The sequence below is a fragment of the Notothenia coriiceps genome, unplaced genomic scaffold (genome assembly GCF_000735185.1).
Source record: "Notothenia coriiceps isolate Sejong01 unplaced genomic scaffold, NC01 NC01_scaffold00037244, whole genome shotgun sequence".
In the NCBI taxonomy this organism is placed as follows: domain Eukaryota; kingdom Metazoa; phylum Chordata; class Actinopteri; order Perciformes; family Nototheniidae; genus Notothenia; species Notothenia coriiceps.
Window position 1 is genome coordinate 11,429,625 of NW_011369945.1, and position 12,472 is coordinate 11,442,096.

General features: G+C 39.4%; 2 protein-coding genes across 2 annotated transcripts in view; one reads left to right on the top strand and one right to left on the bottom strand.

Moving 5' to 3' along the window:
- The window catches only part of klhl7 (kelch-like family member 7), a 50,220-nt gene extending 46,971 nt beyond the window's left edge, over positions 1-3,249 (bottom strand). The window contains exons 1-3 of the mRNA XM_010793550.1: positions 2,854-3,249; positions 2,238-2,340; positions 1,613-1,706 (exon numbers count right to left, since the gene is read on the bottom strand). Of these exons, the coding sequence (XP_010791852.1) occupies positions 1,613-1,706; positions 2,238-2,340; positions 2,854-2,982 (326 nt within the window). The 5' untranslated portion in view covers positions 2,983-3,249. The remainder of the gene's footprint in view (positions 1-1,612; positions 1,707-2,237; positions 2,341-2,853) is intronic.
- Positions 3,250-3,653: 404 nt separating this feature from the next.
- LOC104964702 (uncharacterized) lies at positions 3,654-6,764 on the top strand. The gene is made up of 4 exons (XM_010793551.1): positions 3,654-3,766; positions 4,879-4,957; positions 5,073-5,294; positions 5,400-6,764. The coding sequence occupies exons 1-4, from the start codon at positions 3,716-3,718 to the stop codon at positions 5,786-5,788; spliced, it is 741 nt and encodes a 246-aa protein (XP_010791853.1). The 5' UTR covers positions 3,654-3,715; the 3' UTR covers positions 5,789-6,764.
- Positions 6,765-12,472: the final 5,708 nt, after the last annotated feature.

A 12,472-nucleotide genomic window follows, 5' to 3' on the forward strand; every position in this document is an offset into this window, starting at 1 on the left:
GGACCTATTATGCTATATTGGAAATATTGTAGGGCCATACCTATACAAAACATGTCTGTGAAGTTTTTTGCTTAAAATACCAAACAGTTCACCCATTGTAGCCATGCCTCATACCAGTGGCGTAGCTGTGGGTCCATCATGACAATGGAATAGGGGGTGCATTTTTTTTACCGTGAATAAATTAGTAAGTAAAGTAAGTTTTGCCGTGAGTGAATGAAAGTCTTATTTCTTCTTGAGGTCTGCTGTTTAGCGTGAACACATTTGCTGAATATGAAAAGACTCTCAGTGTGTGCCCATGTGCGACTGTCAAGGATAAACAACCTGTGGCCGCCGAGCCACTCATGTGTAGGGATGGGTACCGGGCCTCAGGGCTGAATTATTAAAGACTGTGGTACCATTAAGCTCCAACGTTATCGGTCTTTTTATCGCTACTGGAGACATGTAAAAAATATATGTCATATGTAGCCTATTATTGTTACACAAACATTACATTACAGTTTTAGTAACGCCAACTCCGTTTCTAATATGCAAAAAATGCGTCTATGATTATTTTTTGTATTTTCGATCTTTCCAATCCAGGCGAGATATCTCTCTCCCCCGTCTGCTTGCGAGGGGGCGGGGCAGTTTACACACACACAGCTGCTACATGCAGCAGCAACACACACACACACACACGCACACACACACACGCGCGCGCACACGCACACACGCACACGCGCGCACACACACACACACACACACACGGAGGAGATGGCGGAGAGACCTCTGAGTTGTGGGTTAAACTTTACCCGTCTCGATGTGGACAATGCTCGTTACCAAAAGTGCCATAAGAGTTTAGCATGTAAGGGCGGTAACACGAGCAATTTGTCGAAACATTTAGCAAAAGTGCACCACATTCAGACGNAGGTCTGGTTCAACTTTACCCGTCTGGATGAGGACAATGCTCGTTGCCAAAAGTGCCATAAGAGTTTAGCATGTAAGGGCGGTAACACGAGCAATTTGTCGAAACATTTAGCAAAAGTGCACCACATTCAGACGGAGAATTAGGCCTACATTACTTTCTGTATTTGTATGCTGTAGCTACATTTAGTAGATGTTACAATAGTTGTTATATGTTTCCACACGGACCCGGTTGAGGGGAACACACACCGGAGCAGGCATGCGCATGAAGCCAGGGTGTNATATTCTATTCATTTTCGCGTTCACACAGTCAGTTGATTTTTGCCGGCCGTCTTTCCTGCAACGGCAGTCTAAACTGTATTTCCTTTATCCTGTAATATGACTTGATCGCTATAAACTCTGCACACTCAGCTCTGATTGGTCAGCAGGCGGTGCTTTCACTGAGTAGATCTCTTATCCTGGAACCTAACCTGCTCCGGACCAGGCTAGCCGTTCAGCATAAGTTACCATGGAGTTCTAGCCCGCTAAGGAGTGAACCAGCGTCGTAGGATCGGAAACCCAAAGTTTTCCCTGAAGTTAACTCGCTAAGCGAAAATCCGGCTTCGTAGTACAGGCCTCTGGTCACATTACATTTTAAGTTGCCCCATATGCCTTAAATCAATACTGCTATATTTCACAATATACTCTCTATACTTTTAGCCAATACGCTTACCGAGCTGTGTAGATAAATTCAATCAAAAGTTCAATGATCTCTGGCTCAGCACTCCTGAGCTCCACCTCGTGGGAGGTCGACTCCATCATTCTGGCTAGAGGTAAGGAAAAATAGATTTATATTTCAATGAAAACAGAAACCTACCAACCATGCATGGCAGATAAAGTTTCTTGTTATGCCTAGCAACAGCTTGGTAAGACCACTGCTTAAATAATATTGTGACTTTCCAAAAATATTATATTCCGTTCTAAATCTCATGTAGCAACAGAGGCATTTTATCACTATGTTTTTATGTTGCAGAGGTACATACGATAAATGCAGACCAGACTAAAACCAAACAACAATAATAAAAACATACATGGTTATATAAATAAAACCAAAAACCAATTCAAAACCAAGAAGATATGCATTTAAAATCGGGAATTGTCTTAGCATTAATCACAATGTAGGCTTTTTGTTGAAGCACATTCTAAGTATGTGGAGCATGTTAACGAAAGCCAGTGTTTTGGCACAGCAGGCAATGGTGTGTCCATTAACTATCTCCAGTAATATCTTGGGCTAGTTGTACAAAATATTAAGTGGCTGTCCTGTCAAAAAAGTTCTGTGTTTCGTTGTAGACACTTACTGGTAAACATGAGACTGAAGAAGTGGCTGGCAGCTGCCAACACTACCCTGTGGGCATGAAAGTGTTTCCCCTGAACCATCAGGGTCACATCGCAGAGGGTACCCTGAAGAGGAAAATCTGTCAGAATTCCCTATTTGTCCCGCAACGGGGAAATGTACAGCATTACAACAGCAGAAGTATAGTGCAGATAAAGTAAAGAAAAAAATGGTTTACATATTAAATAAAAAAGACAATAATTCAACATTAATAACAGATAAGTACACCATGGTAAAAATAAGAAGCAATATATATTTTTAAAGTGACCATATTCAATTAAAAAGGTTGCTGGTACTCTTTACAGATTGTAAATACATTTAAAGAAAAAGAAAGCGTGAATTGCACGAGGGTATATTGCAAATGATTGTATATTGCACATATATTATTGTCAAATTTACAGGCAGTGTTATTGCACATCAGGTGTATTACAGTATACATGTGTGTGAAAAAAGCATACACAGTTAGAAAGCATTAGGACAAGGAAGGACACACACCACACACACACACCACACACCACACACACCACACACCACACAACACACACACACACACACACACACACACACACACACACACATACCTGTTTCCTTAGGTTGTTCATGACTCCCATGATACCGGACAGCTGTCTGTGCTCCTCCTTGATGGCACACTTCCTCTCGCTCTTCTTCTTGGCGCCTGGCGACTTCTCTGGAGAGGCCACCCCCGTCATGTCAACCAGATTAATGTGATCTGTTCTATGAAATGACTCTTTCTGCACCACTGCCAGCAGTGTGTGCAGTTGCAGCCTCTTTGTTGTCGCTCAGCAACTGATTAGCAGGAAGCTTGTTGTTTTTAAATAAACTAAAAAAGCCGAAATGTGTCAACAGCTTCGACTCTTAGAGATAAAATCATAAAACATAACTTTCTGTACATACAAAATGATAAAAATTGTGTATTTGTTAAGCTACATCTGCAGACTTTAGCTTGGGTTGTGGTTGTTTTCTTCTTCTACGGTTTGTGCTTTGGTTGAAGATGCTCGCCGTCGCCCCCTACCGTCAGATGTGAGAATTTACACTTGCACCTGCAGGATTGCGGAACTGATTTATTCATCAATTACACATATATTTTAATTTATTTTAGCGGGCATTGTTGGGTTTTCTTTTCACAACAAAAATACTCAGAGCTATTCAAGCACTTGGAAAGACACATTTTCGATATCCAAGGATCTAAAACAGCCAATAGCAACAACAGCAGATTTGTGTTGTTGATCTCGCTGCAGCTCACCTGTAGGTGCACCTGTCTGACATGCTCATATATGTGCACTTGTCCAGTAATCATAACCAGGAAGAAAAGTTTTATAGAGTCGCGTGACGTTGACGTCAGTTGGTATGTGCAGACTCCAAATGCATTGTCAGAAATTACTGACCTGAAAACAAATTGAGAGACCCCAGAGCAGCAGGAAAATGCTCCGTTTTCTCTGCTGTTGCTTCTCAAGTGGAGACTCCGCCGACGAGGTTCGTGTTTATTGACTTTAATGTAAATGTTAACGCCTCCTATTCGAGTTCAAACGATTCACTTGATCATTGTTTAGCTGTTGTGAGATTAATAGATTGAACTATTACTACTTTTAATGTTAAAATTATGGGGACTACTCCCTTTATAAAGATGTTATGCTTTAAATAATAATGTATTGTATATAATTGTCATTGGATGTTCCATGTTAAACTATTTTCATGTTGTATAACAAGACTAGAAGACTCATTTTCGATAATTGTATAAAAGGATTATCTTAAAACTCTTAGAGAAGCTACGAAACACACTGGAAACACGTTTTTTTTTCTTGTATCACATACATGACACACAAAAGCAACCAATCTTAAATAATGTAATCGTAAATCACATGTCTCTCTGCACAAATACAATGTAGCCTAATAAACAACAACGACAACAACAACAACAAGAAGTGTTAGCCTGCTCTTTCTCTCATAAAGGCAGCTCCACTTGCTTGGAACAATCTTCAGCAAGAATTGAAACTGAGCAATATCATTCATCTGCATGTTTTTAAAGCTAGGCTAAATGAAATGCTCGTTGATACTATGGGCACTTGTAAATGTCTATAACTATGTAAATGTATCCTGTAAATATAATGTATGATGTCCTTTATTGTTTTATGTTTCATGTGGAACCTATATGCTGCAGGTCTCCCTTGAAAAAGAGATCTATGATCTCAATGGGACCAATCTCGTTAAATAAAGGTTTGAAATGAAATGAAAAAAAATAAAAATAATAATAAAGGTATATTTTAAAATCATGAAGACATTCATTATTGTCCCAATAAAGTATATATTCGACTATTATTTAGATTTGTTTTCACACATAAATTGATATTGTCCCATCCCTTTATATAATATAACTTGAAAGTATAATAATGTCTCAATGATTAATAAGGTAGGAAACACATTTATATATATATATATTTGTTTTCCTCCAAAACATTGGTTGGTGCATTGAGTTTATAACAAAGTCATTACAAGTGTCCAGCCTTATTAGTGCTTTGCGTGTCTTTCTAAAAAGTGCCAGTAAAATAAATGATATGTAAAGAAAGCGTGTCTGCTTTATATTTTAGAGACAGCCTCTCCTGCACCCTGGACCATCAGATCTGAATGAAGCTGGATCAGCCAGGCAGAGCCGGTCAGCACACAGTGGTACATTTCTTTCAGACCTTTACACTTCCAATGCATACAACTGTAAGTGAACTGGAACCACATGTGTTCTTTTCTGTGTGTCTGTGCCTGATGTGTGACATTCTTTTCCCTCCAGATGCACAGACCGTAAAGCGGATTGGCAGGCTGGTGATGAGGCGAGTGTGTGTGCCAGAGTTGGACCAGAGGTTTTCTGACATGGCAGAGACTTTCAATGAACAGCACGAGCGATATGAGGCCATGGTCCGAAATATCAGAAACCTGCGCCAGAGCTACAGCTGTAACCACAATGACCCTCTGGCTTTAACCGAATGTGTGGGGATGATCAGAGACGAGCACAGTAAGTGACACACTCCCTGCAAGTGGAGAAAACTTGATGGCAGATTTCCCTTGCTTCGGTTTTCTTGGTTTCTGTATTTTAATCTCCATTACTCTCCACTTCCAGAGGCCAAGTACAGGGTCTCACTTCAGATAAAGGGATACGAATTCTCCCTCAATGTGGTTCGTGTGGATGAAAGTGATGAGGAACCACTGCCTCCACATCTGCAATTTGCTCAGAATGAAGTGAAGGGCATTTCGGCGAGTGCCAAAGCCACCATCTCAAAGGGCACCACACTTCAAGAGTTAATTGGCTGGCTGCTCCGTAGCAAGGATCAAATGGCTGAACAAGTGAAGGGGGCTGCAGCAACTTACCAGGAGCATGGCAGGCTGAGTGAGAACCTGGAGGAGAACCTGAAAGAAGTGAGGAGGGCGAAGGAGTTTGCACTAGGATACAGACAACGGGCCGGGGAAGTCTTCACTGAGGCTGCACAGATAGCAGGGGCTTATCTTTAATGTTTTTTTAGTTGTCCACTTTAAATCCACCATTTACACAACATTTAAAAACAATAAGGCACACACAGAACAGCATGCATTTAAATAATCCAAGTCTTTGCTTTGCAGCACCTTACATCACCTTTATTATCAGTACACAGAGTTTTACAATGATATCTTTTTTTAAATGTTTTATCATTTTTTTAATAAAAAGTCTCAGGTTTTTTAGACTTATTTTTATATTTAAACGATGATGTCTGTAGAATGACTTACATTATTTTCCTTGCAGGGTGTAATCTTACCCACTAACATTAGGTGGCATTGCAGAATCACTTTACATTTCCATGGGTTGCACCTCAATTTATATTCCTCCAATTATTTTGTTTCTCTAAAATGCACTACATGAATGTAAATTCCCAATATTCCAATACCAATAAAAAACATATATTACACACTTTTCTACCTGATTAGACACTTGAATTTGCAACATTTGGGCGACAAGGAGAGATTGTTCTTTGGCTTTTCTTAAACAGGATAATTGTGAGTGTGACTTGCATAGGATTATACTACATATCTTCTATAATGTACAAAGGACAGGACAGAGTGCCCCACAGATGCAATGGCAATAGGACATGAGGCAGATTTCCTGATTATTATCCAAAAAAGCCCATGTATTTATAAACTGATTAAAACCCAGCTTTCCATCTGTTATTTGCATGAAAACACAGGGTCATGTGCCATCTTGATAATTAATTTTGGAAAATCCATTGTTCTCGAGGTCATTGTCAAGTGGTCATGCATTATTTATCCGTCAGATATTTTTAGAGTTGTACTCTTGCCCTAATCTTTACAGGTTTATTTTTCATGAAATGTGTGCAGGATGGTTTGTTCATTTCCATATGAGAAAGTTTGGAAGTTAAAATGTAATAAAAACATAATTATATGTGTTTATTAAAAACACATATAAATATGTCCATAATGACTTTAATTCCATGTTTGTTCGATGCAATGGTTTTTTGAATGTTACAAATTATGTTTACAGTTTAAATCTAAATAATATATTTTAATTAAACTAATTGAATACATGTATTGGCTAATCATTTCTCAGCTGCAATGTATATGATTCGGTATAATGATTTGTTCTTACAATAATTCTATAGTATAACATGTCAATAAATAACTTATTTGGTGATCAATAAAAGCATCAGTGGAAGATAATTGCTGTCAAAGAGCAGTGACTGACAGCGACAACCTACCTCGGTGGTGGAAATTATTAACATGCCTCCTAGAGTCTAATTTGATTGGATGCTGCATTTGGGGGTTGTTGCGACTGGATCATATACCACTCACCCATTGGTTTAGACGTCTGTCACTCCGTCGAGACCGAGTCTCCTAGTCTAGAGTAGTCTGAGTGGAGAAAGTAATGAAGATGGAAGGAGCTGATGTTGATGAATTATTGAGGAGATTTATTGAGTAGCGAATTGATATCCTTTTACTTGTCTTGTTGGAACGACAGAGGACAGCGACACCAGGAAATTGACGAGATAGCATGCCCGTAAGTAAACAGTAACTTCCACAGTTTACTTGGTGTCGCGCCTTAGCCGAGCTAGCTAACTAGCTAATCTACAAGCAACCGTGGTGACAGCTCGAAGTCATTCAGCGAGCCGAGACAGAGAGCGTGTGACCGCGGAGGATTAATGTACAGTCTCTGCCTGATATGGGTGAACAAATAGACTGAATCATACGTGGGGAAACGCTGATGTTGGCCATTGAGCTACCAGAGCCTTTAGACAGTATTTCACGTTGTTTAAACGCAAGCCGTGGTCCCAGTTTTCTTTGTAGCTGGTTTGTAACTAGCTGGTTAGCAGTGCCTGTGGACAAACTATTCTTACTATTTAAATTAGCTAGATAACATGAAATGAATAAACATTCATGGTTGGAAGGTGTTCCAGTGTGTTAAGCTAACGTGCTTTTCATTGCACCTGTGTTGTTACAGTAGTGTTCAGTAACAGCTGTGTGTGTGTGTGGTCTGTCAGGAGGATATTTCCTCAGATGATTCCACTGTGTGTGTGGCAAGGGCACAGACACCACTGGAATGTTAGATGATTCATTGTAGGATTTTTATAATAGTGATCATGTGATGGTGTCTTTCCTCTTTTCATTCAGCCAGGGTTTCCTCCTGTACAATGGGGACTTTGCCGCAGAGCCTAGAGCCATGAAAAGATGTCCTTGACTACTGAACTTGGTCTCAAAAGTTGAAAAATTACAATCTGTGGCCTTCACAAACGAGGGCTGCTTTTCTGGTGTTGTGTTCAGATATTGTCTTAATAATAAGATACTGTTTCAATCCTAATATTGATACTTTTCTTGTATGTTGATGTTCCATGCATGTTTCAGTGTGTTTGCCTTGTCAAGAGAGGTTTGTCCTTAAGCAATAAACACGGGTTTGTTGAGTGGGTATTTGTGCACTGTTAAAGTGGTGTCATTAGGATGTGAATGTGTATCCGTGCACGCGTTAAAAGCCTGCACAGGCTTGTTATTATGTGGTATTCAGTTGCTGCTGGTGTCTTAGACCTCCTAATGCTTTCTGACAGTTAGACCCAGCTGGTCATAGAGCAGAAAGATAGCCCAGGCTCTGTTGTCAACCAGCATCACAGCTAGAGTCATCAATGCCTGCGGTTTAAGGAAATATCCTGACAATATTTAGCAGGCATAGATACCAAATGTAGATGAAGCATACTTTTAGATCCATTGGAATTCAAGCAAATCATCTTAATCATAAGTAGTATTTAAATGTGAACTCCGTGGGCTGAACACGAATAGATTATGAGAGAGTTTTATAACTGTGGGGAAAAGAGCTGGGACCAAAGGTGATAAAAGCTAGCGTTAAAGTTGGAAAATCAGTGATGATGATGGTCATTGGTCTCTTCGGGCACACAAGAAGACAGGAAATTGAAAGAGGAAGAGGAAGGATTAAGAGGGATCGGAGAAAGTAGTGTATAGGAAGCTTTAAGAGGATTCCTCCTTGTCGTATCTCTGTCATTCTCAGCAATAACAACTAGGGCTGCTCGATTATGGCAAAAATCATAATCTCGGTTATTTGGGTCAATAATTGATATCACGATTATTAAAAACGATTATCCATTTACTTTGAAAACATCCATTTATTAAAAATGTTTTTAACAGTTGATTACCCTGAACTTTAAGTATAATTCAACTGAAATACCAATTTAAAAAAAAATAAGAAAATAATCTTTTTATTTCAATTATGTTGTTTTCATAATCGTTGCAAGCCAAAATCGTAATTGCGATTAAAATACGATTAATTGAGCAGCCCTAATAACAACTGTGTGTAAAAGATGAGAAAACAAGAAAGCAGAATTGCCCCCCTTCTTTTAATCTATACGCATTGCAACCTGGTGGCAAAGCGATGATGCAACAGGGTTATCCGCATGCTAAGGTAGTCAAAATAAACAACAGATTTCAACAGACATAACTTACAAAGATGTGATATGAATCAAATGGAGAGGTCAAAACAAACGTCCACAGTCCTAGGAGTAAAACAAATGGTGGTGAAGGCTCTCAACGTGGCCGGATGAGTTCAGGTGAAGCGTTGAACTCTGGGCTTGTTAAAGGCACTGCTCTTTATGACCACGGTTATTTAACCCTGCAGCCACCACCTTTTAAATTGACCCCCAACAAAATAGTGTCTTCACAGCTTTTGCTTTCATTCAAGTGAAAACAAGCTAGGAGTCACTGGTCCAGCTTGTTGACAGTTACTGACCTAGTTTGCAACTTTTGGGCGGAGTCTAGTTGCTCTAGTTCCTGGTTTAGACATTGTTTGTGCACTCAAACAGGTTATAAGTGGTTAGGGTGTGTCTGATGATACATCATGTAGTTATGGATACTTTCAGATAATTTGATCTATGTTTCTCTTCCTCTTTCTGTAGCTTTAACTCGTTGAAAGCTTAGTAATGTAGGTGTCATCGTCATAAACAGGCTACCCATTACTTTGTGTGGTTTGCACCCTGGCCTGTACCACAGGAAAAAGCAGCAGGGGCGGCTCTGTCACTCTTAAAACCACCCACTTAGTCTTTCTCTCTGCTTCCTTTCTTTCCTCTATTCAAGCCTTCACTCTTATTGGTCCCCTTACTTCCTGAGAAGCTTCCAAAGCATATGTGTAATGGGAAGTGAGGTAATCAGCAGGGAGGGGTGTGTGCATGTGTGTGTGGGTGTCCCCTCATTCATTCTCGCTTGAATCTCGGAGTTCTACACCAGCTTTCCCAGACAGGTATGTTCTCACTTGATTATATTGAGCTCTGGAAGACACCGCTGGCGTTTTATAATGCCGGTAACTTGTAGTTTTTGTGTTAATTAATATGTGTACGGGGTGTTTGCCTCAGGTGTTTTACAGACAATCTGTCAAGACGAGCAAGCCCACTTACAACTAGTGTTGGAATAAGTCTTTGGAAGGAGGAGTCAGAAATAATCTCATTTAGACTGCCTGCCTGCCTGTGTGTGTGTGTGTGTGTGTGTGTGTGTGTGTGTGTGTGTGTGTGTGTGTGTGTGTGTGTGTGTGTGTGTGTGTGTGTTTGTGTTTGTGTGTGTGAGAGAGTTGAGGACGGAGGCGTGGGTGTGAATTCAGAAGGAACGAGCTGTCAACTACAGCTAGCTCACAGGAACAGGTTTTGTGGAACCAGACGCTGAATAAACACACTTGCTAATACACAATTGTCCAATGCATGACACATTCTCACTCTTTGGTAAGTAGTTGGCCGAAATCAGAGCTTTGCATTTGGTGGAGAAATGCAGTAAGCCACTGCTAGGCTTCTAATCACATTGGTTAGATCCATATCTTGAGCCTGTTTGGATCTCAGTGTATTCCCTTATCTCCCTTTATACTTTGGAAACACAGATTAAAACCTAATGAACTCTCCTCTTGTTATTGACCCCACTGTCTCTTTCCCTGTGAGTTATCCATCCCTTGGGTTGATACATTCCTCTTATCCAACATCTCTCTTTACTTCCATCTTTACCTCTATTAATTTAGCCATTGATCTGTGCTCCTTTTATCTGACTGCACTGTTCCTCTCCTCCATCTACTTTTTCATCACTTTATTGGTTTGTTACCACTTAGCCACTTATCCTCAACGCTGGTGTGTTTTTCTGCTGCACAGGAGAAGCTTAACACCTGCTGCTTCCTTTGAAATGTGCTCTCGTTGGCTCATATTGATTTCTGTCACGAACTGTGAGTCCATAATGACTTGGAGATGGCGGCTAACCATTAGCAAGACCAAGAAGGGAGACAATCATCTGCCCAATAACATGATTAGCTTCACGGTGTCCTCTCAGGCCAATTAGTTTGCTACTTCCCTCCATCAGTTGCTTGTGCCTGCGTGCAGGATGTCAATAGAGCCTTGAAAAGGGCATGTTGTCCTTTGTTTAGTTCAACCCTGTCTGTTGTGGTTTGAAATAAGTTTCAAGGTGAATCATCTGCATTTAAGAGCTGAACAGTTACATTTAAGGGGGAGGATGTGATAGGGCTGCCGATTATGGCAAAAATCATAATCTGGAATTATCTGGGTCAATAATTGTAATTGCGATTATTCATTGAATTTGAAAACATCCATTTATTGGAGAGAAAAAATGTGAAGTAACAGTTGATTACCCTGAACTTTAAGTATAATTCAACAGAAATACCAAAAAAAAGTTATTATTATTATAAAAAAAAAAAGTAATAATAAAAAAATAATCGTTTTATTTAGATTACGTTGTTTTCGTAATCGTTGCAAGCCATAATCGTAATCGCGATTTAAATTACGATTTAATTGAGCAGCCCTAGGATGTGATAGGATTTATTAGTTTTTTATGTTATTGATAACAAGTTGTGTAAGGACAGATTCAAATAAAAAGATTTGTTTAAAACAATGAATCAAATATCACGGATGCCGATGACCTAAACTTTGATTTTCATGGGGAATGTACGTTAGAGGGCGTAGGACCAGAAACGTTTTTTAAGCTTCTTCTTGCCCCTTTTGAACATGACAGAAACTATTTGAGAAATAATTTTTTTATACCTTGACAGTTTTTTTTATTTTCCTTCTCTTTGTTATAATTATAATTATTGTTTGTTTTGTTTCTAACATGTTCAATACAATGACTAATAATACTTTTTTTGTAAACATGCAAGCCTAGCTGCAGTCAATGTTGTCTTAACTGTTTAACTGATTTACTGATTAAACTGTCAAAATTCTTATTGTCAATTGAACAGTTAATGAATAACATCCCCATTCAACTCATTTATGATCAATTTGGCTAAATGTTTGTTATTTAAAAATTGTAGCATGTTGGGCTTTAGGAAAATATGATTTGGGAACATTGGAAACAAGTGTTAGTTACAGTCTTACTTTAGTTGGCACCGAATCTTTTTTAATGTTCAGCCAATTTAGCTATTCCCTTGTAAGGTTAAAGTGACTTTGTAGGAGTAGAGCCATTCCTCTTACCTCATCTGCGCTCTAATCACAGCCTTTATTTTGTCACTCAGTGAGCCTGCCATTAAAACCACATGCTGGCTTTAGATATCCCTGTCCTCCTTCTCTTCACCGGCACGGAAGAATAGAACAACAGAAAGGACTAATTTCTCTAAATGGAGGCTATTCTGCTTTATAATCCTTCCCCATTTCATGAGTCACTCGCTCCCCCCCC